Below are 12,322 nucleotides of genomic sequence, written 5' to 3' on the forward strand. Positions count from 1 at the left end.
GATGAACCGCTTGAAATAAAAACTTGCCTTAATGGCCTCAGTTAGGATTGCATCCATCTTGGGACGTGGGGAGGAAGCCATCGGTGTTTGTTTCTGGGCCCTGGCTAGCTGGCTGGCAGAAAGGGTAGCCCAGGAAGGTATTGTTTTTTTCACTTTCTTCTCCTTTTCTTTAGACTGATCTTTCTCACTTTAAAACAAAGAATTGTTATTATGCAAGATAAACTCTTCAGAAAGAAGTATAAAGTCAGAAAAAAGAAAAGACCAGAGAGGGATAAAAATCAGTGTTTTAATTCATTTCCACACTAAGGTGATATGTAAAATAAGCAACATTTTACAAAATAAAACATTTTTAAAAAATTGGGTGCTACAAATGAACCAAAAAGGTGTGTTCTCTCAGCTGCACACAGGAGAGAGGAAGTGTATAAATCAGCACTAGTAAGAAGGGCCAGTACATCAAAGAAATGAGAATTTAAAAAACGTATTCTAGTAACAACTACAGCAGACGCGATTCAGTACAGTGCAAAGAACTCAAGCTCTGAAGTCAGAAAACCTGGGTTTGAGTCTTAGCTCCAACATTTACTAGCTATATGATTTTAGCAAGTGACCTGAGTCTCAATCTCCTTAGCTGTAAAACAGTAGTATAATACCAAATACTTCACAAGGTGCTACAAGAAATTATCAGATTATGTTTAGAAAAAGTTTTGTGAACCATAAAGCATTACACAAATTTTATTCTAAGTAATAATAACAATACTCCATGTACCAAAATACAGAGTAGCTGCTAAAAATTCCAGACCTTACATACACCTATGAAACTGGGATGAAGGATTCCCTGAGGATCACACCTAGAAGGTATAGTTATTTCTAAGTCATTCTTTTATTTAAATACTAATTCCTAACTGTTCTCACCAATTATGAAAAGATTAGAATGAATGCTACCACCTGCCCTGCAAAAAAAAATTTAGATTAAAAAAAATCACCATCACGTTGTACAGATTATCAATAGAAAACTTTGCTTTCAGATTCTCAAAGTCACCCTCCAACTGACTACTTCATCAAATATACATAGAGTTTTAGGTCACTCTAGCAATGTCTTGGTATAGATTAATACTTTCTAACATAAGCACATAAAAATGACTCCTGGCACAGAGGGAGGTATAAAATGATGAAGAATCTCCCACGTCAGATTTTTGTAGTCACGTTTCATTTCTTATCAAAATTCATGTCAATGCTTACAATAGCAGACACTCCCACAATGAATTCTACGTACAAATACACATGCCAAAGCCAAAAGGAACAAATTTTGCATTAGTCAAAGCGTTGTTCTGATAACTACTACAAATTCTAATAGGCCATACAACTACACTGTGAGCTTATTTCAAAAGATAATTCCAAAAATCCCCCTAAATCCAAACAGCATGTATCTAGCATAAATTAACGTTATATCACTTTGAAAAAATCTGATCTACAGTCCTTTTACATAGTCTTCACTTATAAATAGCAAGAAGGCATAAGTCCTTACTCCTTTTTGGTTTCCTCAGAAGGCTTGTTTTCTTCCTTCTCTTCATTCTCAGGTTGCCCCTTTGGCTGCTCTGTCTCACTAGATGTAGCAGGTGGAGTTTCATTCTCTTGCTCTTCTACAGTGGAGACAGATTCCTCTGAACTTACATCTGGTTCTAAAGGAGAAAAAATCAGGGGAGTAGAATTGCATCAAGTAAATACATTAGAGCCTGAGTCAAAATAAAAGAGATAAATAAAAGTTTCTCTCTTTAAACAGATAAGCTAAATGTTCCAATTAACAGCTGTATTCTAAAATGAACAAATGACTGAGAGCAGTTTGTTTTTCCTTCTTTATGTCACTCAAATTGCCTATACAAGGGGTTGTTGATCCAGATCATCATGTGAGAAAAGGAGAAGGATCAGAAAATTACACAGAAACGGAAACTCATTTTACCCCAACTCAAATCTCTTGATTGTTTTACTCTATTATATTGAGACTCATAATTAAGAAATTAGCCATTTCATAATTTAACAGACTATATTAGTAAGGGAATAAGTAATAGAAAATTAATATGTATTTTCCAACTGAAATGATTCAGGCAAGCGTAGAAATACGAGAGGGGGAACAGAGTCTGCAGTTGCTTGTCTGGGTCTTTTCTCAGTAGGTCTCTTTGAGCAGCTACTATAAAACACAGAACCCCAAGAAATGGTTAAGTAGAGACTTCAAAGAAAAAGGACATCAGTGGCCAAAATTAGGCAAAAAAAAAAAAAAAAAGTATATGCTTCAAGAGTCTGGTCATTTAAATTATGTGAAGTCATTATTGCCACAATGAAGACTTCTTTGGGGCCTTCACATAAATAAGAGAATTTTTAACAATGCCACTCCCTTCTTATAGCCAAACCACATACATACAATGCTAAAGGAATTCTGGTTTCTCAACAAATTAAAATTCTAAACCATAAGTTTCAGGACAGTCGACTATAATTTATAAATGATCCTGGATTATGCTCTTCAACCAGACTTGCATGTAAGTCAAAAATCCTCCCATATACGTTCAGCCAAACTCAAGGCTCTAGAGTCAGATACATCTGGATTCAAGTTCAGACTTTCAAATGTTCTAGCTTGATATCTTAGGGCAAGTTCTTTGACATCTCCAAGTCTCAGTACCCTTACCTCACAGAGTTATGAACATTATACAAAACGCTTTCGGAGAAACCTGTAGGCCAGCACTTGTACTGAGTCCCATCCTCCTTTGGCCTCTTCTCTGCTTCTAGAGCTGTTTCACAAATATTAAAGCTAGAACTTCTGGCGAAACAGATAACTACAAGATGTATTTTTTTCTTTTTTATCATGGATGTAGCTTTTACTGCCCTTCACCCCAACGATTTGACCTAACTGGCTGACCTAATTGGCTGTGTAAGAACTTACTTTTAGTCATGGTTACTTATTTTTACATTGCCTTATTCTTAAAAAATTGAAAAGCTAAGACTGTTTACTGAGTTTTATTGTAACAACACAGCTACAAATTCCACATTATTTTCTCTTAAAGCTTATGGTTTAATAAAAGGTTCAATTGCTCAACAGATAATGAGTATGTATTATGTACAAGACATTGTTTCCAACTCAATAAACCATTGTGTCTGCTTGTTTGGATTTACAGAATTTAAAACATGAGTGAAGGTCCAATTATTTTCATGTACAAAATACTATAAGGGGACAGAGATAAGAAAAACAAACACAACTTGTGAAGTGTCTTATGGTCCTTTATAAATTCTTGGTTGACTTTTCTAATACCTTACACCTGAACACTCTGGTGTATTCTGAAACCCATGTTATTAGTGACTTAGCCGCTTCAACTAAGATGGGCCATCAAGTGGCTTATCTTAGTACTGGACAAAATAACCTATCCTCAACTCACCAGCAACTGTTCCTTTTTTTTTTAATATGCTGATTCCCATGTCTCCTCACTGCCTCAGGCCACAGTACCCAAAACGCTTATAGTATTCACCTGTGGATTCTGAGACAAAACCCAGGCTCAGCTAGAAAAGAGCAGATCTCTGGTGCATCAAGGATAAAGGCAACAAGGGTGCCGGTACTATTTTATTTGTAACATATGCTGGTCAGGAAACATTTGGTTCTAACAGCCATGCACAGGGACAGCACCGTGTGCTCATCCCTGCCAAAGAAAAAGAAAAAGGTCACGAGAGGAACAAGAAAAGTAGTTCCACTTGAAGAAGTGGTCAGAGACGCCATAGAAGAGCACGAATGCTCCAGATTAATGGCTCTCCCTTTCTCTTGATTTGCTATGTTCTGTATCTGGCCAATCTTCTCTCCACCAACACCAATTACAAATCAATGTTCTGATCGCCCATTTGCTCCCTTAAGGACTCTTGATGATTTCTGGTTGAGCTGTCCACTATCCACCTTGAAGGCCCAAGCCCTCCATTCTTCCGGATTCTTCATCCCCATGACACTGTATGCCCAGAAGCTACTCTTCCACCATTCCTGTTCTCTCCAACCATCTTTCTGTTTTTAATTCCAAGAACATGAAATTTTCACCTTCCAAAAATCTTTAGAGACAAGATGAAGTTCTTTCTTTGCCCACATGGTCTGAAAATGATACACCAACAGGTACCACTTCTCTCTCTAAATGCTCCCCCCAAACACTTAGGCATGAAAGAAGAATAACTAAGTTCAAGGGAATTTATGGGACACTCCAAACTGGAGCAGAAACTTTAGCCTTTTTAAGTTGTCCATGGCTTTACTTTACCTGGCTTTTCCTCCCCCCCTTCAGCGAGCTTGCTCTTGGGAGGAGTTTCCCGGGTAGAATTCACAGCTCGACGAATCGGCATGGTGTTATCTTCTACCTTCTAAAAAAGAAATGGCCATAATCACACATGCAAAAAAATATTTCTCTCTCCTCTTTCTCAAGGGGCCTAACTAGGTGTCAGAAGATGTAGGAGAATTCTTCAAGTCGACTCCAGGATCTGATGCAAATTACTTTTAACAAGTTTTTTTTTGAAATGAAATACAATTCTTAAGAAATACTTTTCAAAGTATTTTATTTTAGGCAGAATTTCAAATGGAAATAAGTAATTACACTTGATTTGCAATAAATTTAGAAGGTTGGAGGTTTTCTCAGGAGTTTGAGGGGAAAGGGAAGATGAAAAGAACTTTGTATCTACGCGATTATTTCAGATTCACAACCCAGGCTCCCCAAAGTAGAGGAAGGAACAGGTACCAAGAAGGACCTGGCAGGGCCTGAAGTCAGGGACTGATCCAAGAGTGAGCTTCAAGAATGTGTCAGTCCCTACCTCACCTAACTTGTCCGCGTGGATCAGCTGAGCTCCTACTATAAGTGGGAGTGCCTTAGGATGGACGAGTTCACCTTGAGACGTATCAGTCGCCATTTAAAATAATTTCTAGGCCCGAGTACAGGTTACACTCTGAAGCCTCTGCTGTTAACCGCAAGGATTTTTCCTAACGGTTTCAGTGTGGTGAAGAATCAACCTAAAGCACAGAAAAGACCTGGTGTGAAGATTAACAGAAACAAAACTAAACTAAAATGTCTAAATTTAATACACATCCAAAGGGGAAAAAAATTCACTATAAAACTTATAGTTAAGTGACAGATGACTTGGTCAGTTATTTATTCAGAAAGATAAAATCACTATCAAAACATAGACTACGTAAAGCAACGACTAAGACAAATGCACAAGCCACAGCAGCTACTGCACCTTCCACAGGAACAAAGGCAACAAGGACAAGAAAGCTCATAAGGAACCTAACCCCAACCCCTCCTGCTACTATCAGGAACTTAGAAAGAATAGAATAAGGAGACCTAGAAACAGTTTAGCCAATGTTTACTCAAAGATCAGTTTACTAAGGAGGGAAAGCTACTGTTGTTATGGTTCTCAAAGGGGTCAGGAAACTTAATTGTAACCTTAACTTCATCTCCTTCAGAGAAGTAACACAAGGGCAAAAATACTGCTGAAGAACATGACAGTCTAAAGCGCCTCCAGACTCAGAAAAGCAAATTCAGACCATCACCTTGGAGGGTAAGTATGCTTCTAAGACCTTACTTGTTGTATTTTTAATGCTATGCAAAATTAGCACAAAACAAAATTAAATATTCAAAAATAAAACCCACGTTAAGTCACTCAAATTTACCTGATCATTAACACCCTCTGTCCCCACCCCCATCCTTATCTGGGACTCAATAACATTTTATAATAAAAGTTCTTCCAAAATATAAGAAAATGATCAGTTAGGCATTTAGATCTTTGTGTTATTGAACATTAATGACGACTTGGGAAAGAGTAAGATTAGTCATTAAACTTCTACTTTAAGCTCTAACCTTGTCTAGGAATTTAAGAGCTTTCAATTTGTCAGGTTATAGCTTCAAGCTCCAAACATACAGAACGCTTCCACTTTTACAGGGAAAACCTTTTTATGGCAACACCAAGAGCAATGTCAGACTTGTGAACTATCAATGAGCTGCAATGAAAGGCAGCTGAAAATTCAAGGTAGTATAATATACTACAAACTTATTTTCAAGAGTACATTAGGAATATCCACGAATATTTAAAAAGTATTAACTGTTACAAAAACTACTTAAAATGCTCATATAGCAATTCACTTCAAGAAAAACACAGAAATAAAAACAGTTGTTTTCTTATCTGTGAAAAGTTGGGTTTAAGGGCATTATTTAGGTTTGTGAAAGCTAAAAGTCTATTTTGGAATAATTTCAATACATAAATTTGCTCACTCATCCAACTAGCACTTACATAATATATTTTCCTTGATTAAAAAAATCTGATGATACTTTTACATGTAAATACCAAACAGAAGTAAAACTTCACGATCAGGTTATTCCTGGTAAAGTGATACTGCTAATGAATTCATCTTTCTTAACCCATGATAATACTAGCTAGGTTGAAAACGATACTGTGAAGTCAGCAAAACCTTTGGAACTCTCTGTTCATAGAGTATCTTTAAAAAATATTTTCCCTGTAAGTAAAATACTAAAAAAAAAAAGTCACAACCTTTCCAGTCAACTCCGTATTTACTAATTGCTCAAAATTAATACATGCAGGTTTTAGAAAGGGAGCGGGGGTGCAAAGAAAGCTGCTCTCAGTGCCAAAATGATAAAACTGACTAAAATCAGGGCAACAAGTACACGGTCCATAAAGACATCAGACATCATTAACCTGAGGACAAGAATGTTAGTTTAAATTAGATCAGGTAATAAGTATGCCCAGGTCGGAATAACTGAGAAATAACTTCGTTTGCCAATGTTCCTGGCTGCATCCACCAAAAAAATAGATCCTGACACTCTCCTGCTTAAAACCTCCCCATCACCACCCCCCTTATTTCAGGAATCTTACCTCTTACTACCCTACCCAGCACTCCACTCTCTGAACTCCAAACACACACACATTCTTTCGGGCCTCAGTGTGTGCTTTGCACGTGCTGTCTTATACTGCATATTCTTTTCCCAGACACTTCAATCAGATTTCTGCTCAGTGTCACCCCCTCAGAAAGCCCTCCCATCCTTCTTATTCTTCTTCAGGCTTCTTTATATTGCATTTGCAATGGCATTTCACACCACCTGTAACTCAATATATGTCTACTTGCTTGTTTACTATGTGTCTCTCCCAGTGGACTGTAAGAATTAAACAAAACAAGGGACTAGGACTAATTCATCACTGCACTCCCAGCACCTAGAAGGATGCCCAACACATCGTGGCTGCTGGATAAAATACTGGGGAAAAAAGCTGAATGAACAATGACAACTGACAGTACTTATTACCATGTTCAGTAAGTGTGAAGAACACTTAAAAAATAAAACTGAATACTGAAAATAATATGAATATTAAGAAATGTTTGCCTTAGCTCTGAATTTCCTTGCTAAAGGTCATGAAACTTAAGGCTTCAGTCTATAGTACTTTCTTTATAATGGGTTGGTTAATGAGTTATTTCATAAATTCACTGTTCGTCACAGAGCTAACCAAACTATATGAATGGGTAACTCACACTGCCTTAACATCGCATGTACCCATTAATTTAACTTTTGTTGCTGCAATTCTGAATGATCAGACTCTTAGGCTGCCACATTTGTTTCCTGGCAGAGATCTTCTCTGGCTGGTTCACTGCTGCATACTTGGTGCCTAAGCAACATACCAGGCACAGGATAGGTGCTTAACAAATATTTATTAAGGGAAAGAATGAATGGATGAAACCTGAATAACTTTTTCAACCTGGGTTCTTATGTGTGTCAAAAACAATCTGAGTTTACCTGTGGTTTATGTGGTCTTCCTGTGGTCATTAATCTGTTTTTCAAATTGCATGTCAGATTAACAACACAAAGATTTGCTTTTGTCAGGGAAGTGCTAAACTGTTTAAATGCAGGCAATAAAGGAAAGGCTGTAAAAGTAGAAAGTCCATAATTTCAGAGTTTTAATTTACTTTCTCTACATTAAGAGAAAGCACTAGAAAAATTAGTTCAACAATGTATTTCAGTTTACTGATATCCTTAAAAATATGCCTTTTAAGAAAAGTACTATTATTTCTATTTTACCATAAATGTATACAAGACATTATACTTTATAATGTCATTAGCTATGCACGGATTACATCATAAAGTCTTTAACTATATTTAGACTTAACGGGTAATGTCACAAAAAGCATGCGTTTAATCTGCTAGCAACTTTTTCTTTTCACTTTCATATTTCAATAAATCAGCATTACTTAATCAGTGTCTATCCTGGGCACAGATGCCACGGATACTACAGGGACCTCTTCCTAAGATAAGCACAACCTAACTGGCTAGTGTTAGGATTTTCATCTACATAAGCAAAGTTCAGGACACTTCCTCCAAGTTCTCGCCCTCAATCTTCCAATTAAGCTTAAAAATAAAGCCAAAAATAACCTCTAAAAATGTTACTTCTACTTTGAAACACATTACACTAAACTTCTGAAAAGAGCAATAAAAATTTTAAAAGCTTGTAACAGGCTTATGCCTATGCCAGATGAAACAAAACTAAACTACCTTCCAAAATAAAACTAGCCGCGTCTAGCTTCACTCTAAGACAAGCCAGCTTGTCCACAGAGTCCCAGCTGAACTCCTAGCTGTACTTTTAACCAGACTCTCACTTTTCAATGTAACAAAGTCAGGAAGCATAACAAACAACAGAGGGAAAATCTATACGCGAAAGGGCGGTAAAGTTCACCTTGGCCGTCCTCTGTGCAAGCGGGGGACACTCCCTCAGCGTGGTTAAGCGACTCGTCCTGGGTTACAGACAGTGGTCAATTCGGTATCGAATCTCAAAGCCGGGGAACCTCACCTCCCCGTTCCTGCCTCCAGCTCTTCACAAACGCCCCTATTCACAGGTCTGACGTTACTAACTGAAAGCACGCGGCCTAAGGAGCAGTAAGAAGCTCTAGGAAAGCCATACGGGAAAACGAAAGCTTAGGCCCGCGTCGCAGCGGCAGCAGCAGCGGCGGCGACAAAGGCTTTCCAGGGGCGCCAGCAGCTGACACCGCGCCCGCGCCGCCGAGGGAACGGGCCAGGAAGACCAGCAGAGACAAAGACGGGGAGCGGCCGGTGCGGCGCCGAGCGCAAGGCGCGGGGACAGCGGAGCCAGGAGGAAGGCGGCGAGGCACGGGGCGGTGGGCGCAGCGCGGGCGGACACCGAGGCGCCGGCTCGGCGCGGCTGACAGCTCGGGCTCCGGCCCCGGGATGCGCGCGGGGAGGCCGACGCCGCCACCCGGGCGGCGGCGGACCGCGGGCACCGATGCTCCGCGCACTCACCGCTGGGAGCTCCGTAATGGCGGCGGCGGCGGCGGGGGCGGAGAACCCGGGGGGCGGGTCCGCCACAACCAGTCACCGCCGCCGGCATCTTTCGAACCGGCTCCGAAAACCGCTGAGGGAGTGGCGTGAGGGGGAGGGCGGGGGCGGACGGCGGGGCCCTCCGGGAGCCTCGGGAGCATGCGCAAGGCCTCAGCCAATCGGAGCGGCCGGGAGGACGCCGGCGCAGGCGCGCTGGGACGCAGGGCCCTAGCTCGGGGAAGAGCTCCCCTGCCTCCCCCCGTCCAAACAAAACAAGGGCGGGAGCACGCGCGCCAGAGGGCCCCGGAGGAGGCTTCCCGGAGAGGGGCAGGGGGCTAGGTCGCGGGAGGGGAGGAGGGGAGGGGAAGGGGGGCGGAGCGGTCGGGGAAGGCAGACAAAAGGCGCCACCTCCGGGGGCGCGAGCGCCCCGCCCCCCTCCTCTCGGGGAGCGGCGTCGGCGCCCCGGGCGAACGGCCTCCGCCTCTCGCCCTCGGGGCCCAGGCTCACCCCCCCACCCGCCTGTCCTGTCCTGCGTTACCTCCGCGCTCCCCCCTTCCTGGCGCCCGCGTCCCGCAGGGATTCTCGGCGCCGCTCCCGCCGCCGCCGCCCGCCGCCGTCGTCCTCCAGGCCCCACCGCCGAGCTCTGCCGCCCCGCCCCCCTGCCCGCGGCCCCGCGCGCGCGCGCGCCCCCCGCGCCGGCCCCGGCCCCGCCCCCAGCCCGCCGGAGCGGAGGGAGCGCACGAGGCTTGCCTCCCCGGTCGGGCGCGCGGGGGCGCGAGAGGGCGCTCCGGGGTGCGGGGACGCCCGCGCGGGGTCTGTGTGTCCGCGCATCTTCCGCCCGGCGCTTGGCGGGTGGCGCCCGTTAGCTCGGGTGGTGCAGTTTCGGGTTCCTCGGGAGAGCACTCTTTTCACTTCACCTTTCAGTCCCTGGTCTCAAGTGGGTTTCGGCTTCGGCGATCCGTCTGCCTTTAGAGGGGTTGGCATTTCCCGCTTCTGAGTTTAGCGACAGCACGAGAACTACACTTCTTTGAAGACAGTGGAATAATCGGAAACCCAGAGAGCGGAAAATTCAGTACCTCACGCTCGTTTCTATTAAGTATCCATACAGCGCAGGGCAGAGTAATGCCTCAGGAGAAGAACTGTAAAAGTTGATATTCCAATCGATGAAACCGTTTTCCCTAATCCACATATGCTGGGAAGGTTCTCAACAAGGAAACCTTGTCATTAGAAAACGGAATTCCCTTTGAATTGCCATATTACGTTGGTATCGGTGTACTTAGGCTATGCACGTACTGTTGAAAAATGTAACTTTTCAAAGTCGGTTTGGGAAAATTCGATGTATCTAAAGTAGTAGGTGTTTTGTCGGGGATGGGGGGGTTCCGGTAATGAATATAGGGAAATAATAAACGCTACAATTGCCTTGAGGCTCAGAGCAGTGTGCCAGCCCTCAAAATGCATGTGCCTGTCATTCCAAAGATTTATTAGGAAACCAATTAAGCACTCGCTAGCCCAGTCCTCAGGCTCTGGCATTGCCATTAGCACTTTAACTGTCTCACCAGCTATCCCAGGCACAGCCATCCATTCCTTCGGTTCCACAGGGAGCTATATAAAAATTTAACCACCTCCACCACCACCAAACATTCTTTACAAGGTGAGTGTTATCATTAATGTCCTGAGAGCATTGCCAATGCCCTGGCACTCTGGTGTCAACATTAAACATGTTCACAAGGAGTTTCGGTCATTTTGTGCCAAAACTTCATCCTGCTCGCTTACTTGCTGATCAACAGTTCAATTTTTTGTCTCCTTTATAAAAGACTCTTCCATTTTTATGTGTTCATATGCTTAAAACATCCTACCTTTCTTCTTTTTCCGGGAAATATCTTTAGCCCCCACCTCATGCAAGAAGCTGACAGATAAGGGCAAACTAGATTTCTCCTCTCCACAGATTTTTGCCTAAAACACACACAACTTACTATGTTGTTCACAGCATGTACACCCAAGGAGGGAAAACCCTGAACAAAATTCTTTCTCAAGAGTGTGCACAAGGAGGCACTTGCATGCATCTGATGCCCCCCGCCCCCCATGCACTAAAGCTACCACTCTGAAGTCTGAAGCTGTTTTTCACTTGCAAAGGGATTTGAAGTTTTTATTGGTCATGTATATTGCCTGAGGCATTTTACCTCTGCTAAATGTAACATCTGGTCAGTTTTGATTTTTATACTTAGCCGCATCTAAGTTATGACTCCATAGGGGTATGGTTTTATAGTTTACTTCACTTGGCTTTCTTTGAGCTGTACTGGTAAAAACATCATTCAGTTGTGTTTGTTAAAAACAGATTTACATGATGATTTTTGTACTTTTACTTAAGCTGTTAGGCTGTTTGATGTTCTGCCCTGGAAGAAACACGCACCTTGGAAAGTTTAAGAGCAGCTCAGCTCTTATGGAGTGTATGGAGGCTACCTTCAGAGCACCAGTAAGACCCTCTTGTGCAAAGAGACCTCTCACACTGGTATCCAAGTCCCTGAAGTTCCACCATTCATTCCTTTTAAACTTCACTCTTCTACAGCACCTTTAAAGGGGTAATATCAAAGAGAGCTAACATAGAGGCCTCAAACCGATAACTGAGAATTCATTGTTTTAAGCTCTGAACTTGAGAATCTAAAGCTTTGCATTGGACAGTCAGGGACCAGAAGAGTAAGACTCTGGGTGTCTGACTAGAGGAGGAGCTTCTAGGAGAGAGAAAAGGAGTAAATGTGCTGTCGTCTGTGATGACTTCACACTTTTACCCAGGGCCACCCAGCTTAGAGGAATGATTCAGGAGTCCCAGAAACATGAGGAAATGTAGGGTTTTGTGAACTAGAAAAGCAAGTGTGAAGAAGTCCTCAAAATGCAATTGCATCATTCTAGGTTTCAACAAAAATACCCATTTTTTTCAGAAGCCAAGTCACTGTTGAAAATTTAGCACACAGTAAGCTTTGCAGACTTCATGG

General features: G+C 42.5%; 1 protein-coding gene across 9 annotated transcripts in view; it reads right to left on the reverse strand.

The window, feature by feature from the left end:
- Window positions 1-9,999, reverse strand: part of HP1BP3 (heterochromatin protein 1 binding protein 3) — a 34,822-nt gene extending 24,823 nt beyond the window's left edge. The window contains exons 1-5 of one of the 9 annotated variants that reach the window (XM_057698593.1): window positions 9,871-9,988; window positions 4,816-5,011; window positions 4,272-4,371; window positions 1,523-1,676; window positions 28-187 (exon numbers count right to left, since the gene is read on the reverse strand). In XM_057698593.1, the coding sequence (XP_057554576.1) occupies window positions 28-187; window positions 1,523-1,676; window positions 4,272-4,371; window positions 4,816-4,911 (510 nt within the window). In that variant the 5' untranslated portion in view covers window positions 4,912-5,011; window positions 9,871-9,988. Of the gene's footprint in view, window positions 1-27; window positions 188-1,522; window positions 1,677-4,271; window positions 4,372-4,815; window positions 5,012-7,799; window positions 7,823-8,733; window positions 9,239-9,314; window positions 9,470-9,870 lie in introns of those variants that run through there. The other 8 variants (XM_057698574.1, XM_057698585.1, XM_057698602.1 and 5 more) reach the window with 8 other exon arrangements.
- Between the last annotated feature and the right edge of the window lie 2,323 nt (window positions 10,000-12,322).

This window comes from Hippopotamus amphibius, chromosome 1 (assembly GCF_030028045.1).
Source record: "Hippopotamus amphibius kiboko isolate mHipAmp2 chromosome 1, mHipAmp2.hap2, whole genome shotgun sequence".
In the NCBI taxonomy this organism is placed as follows: domain Eukaryota; kingdom Metazoa; phylum Chordata; class Mammalia; order Artiodactyla; family Hippopotamidae; genus Hippopotamus; species Hippopotamus amphibius.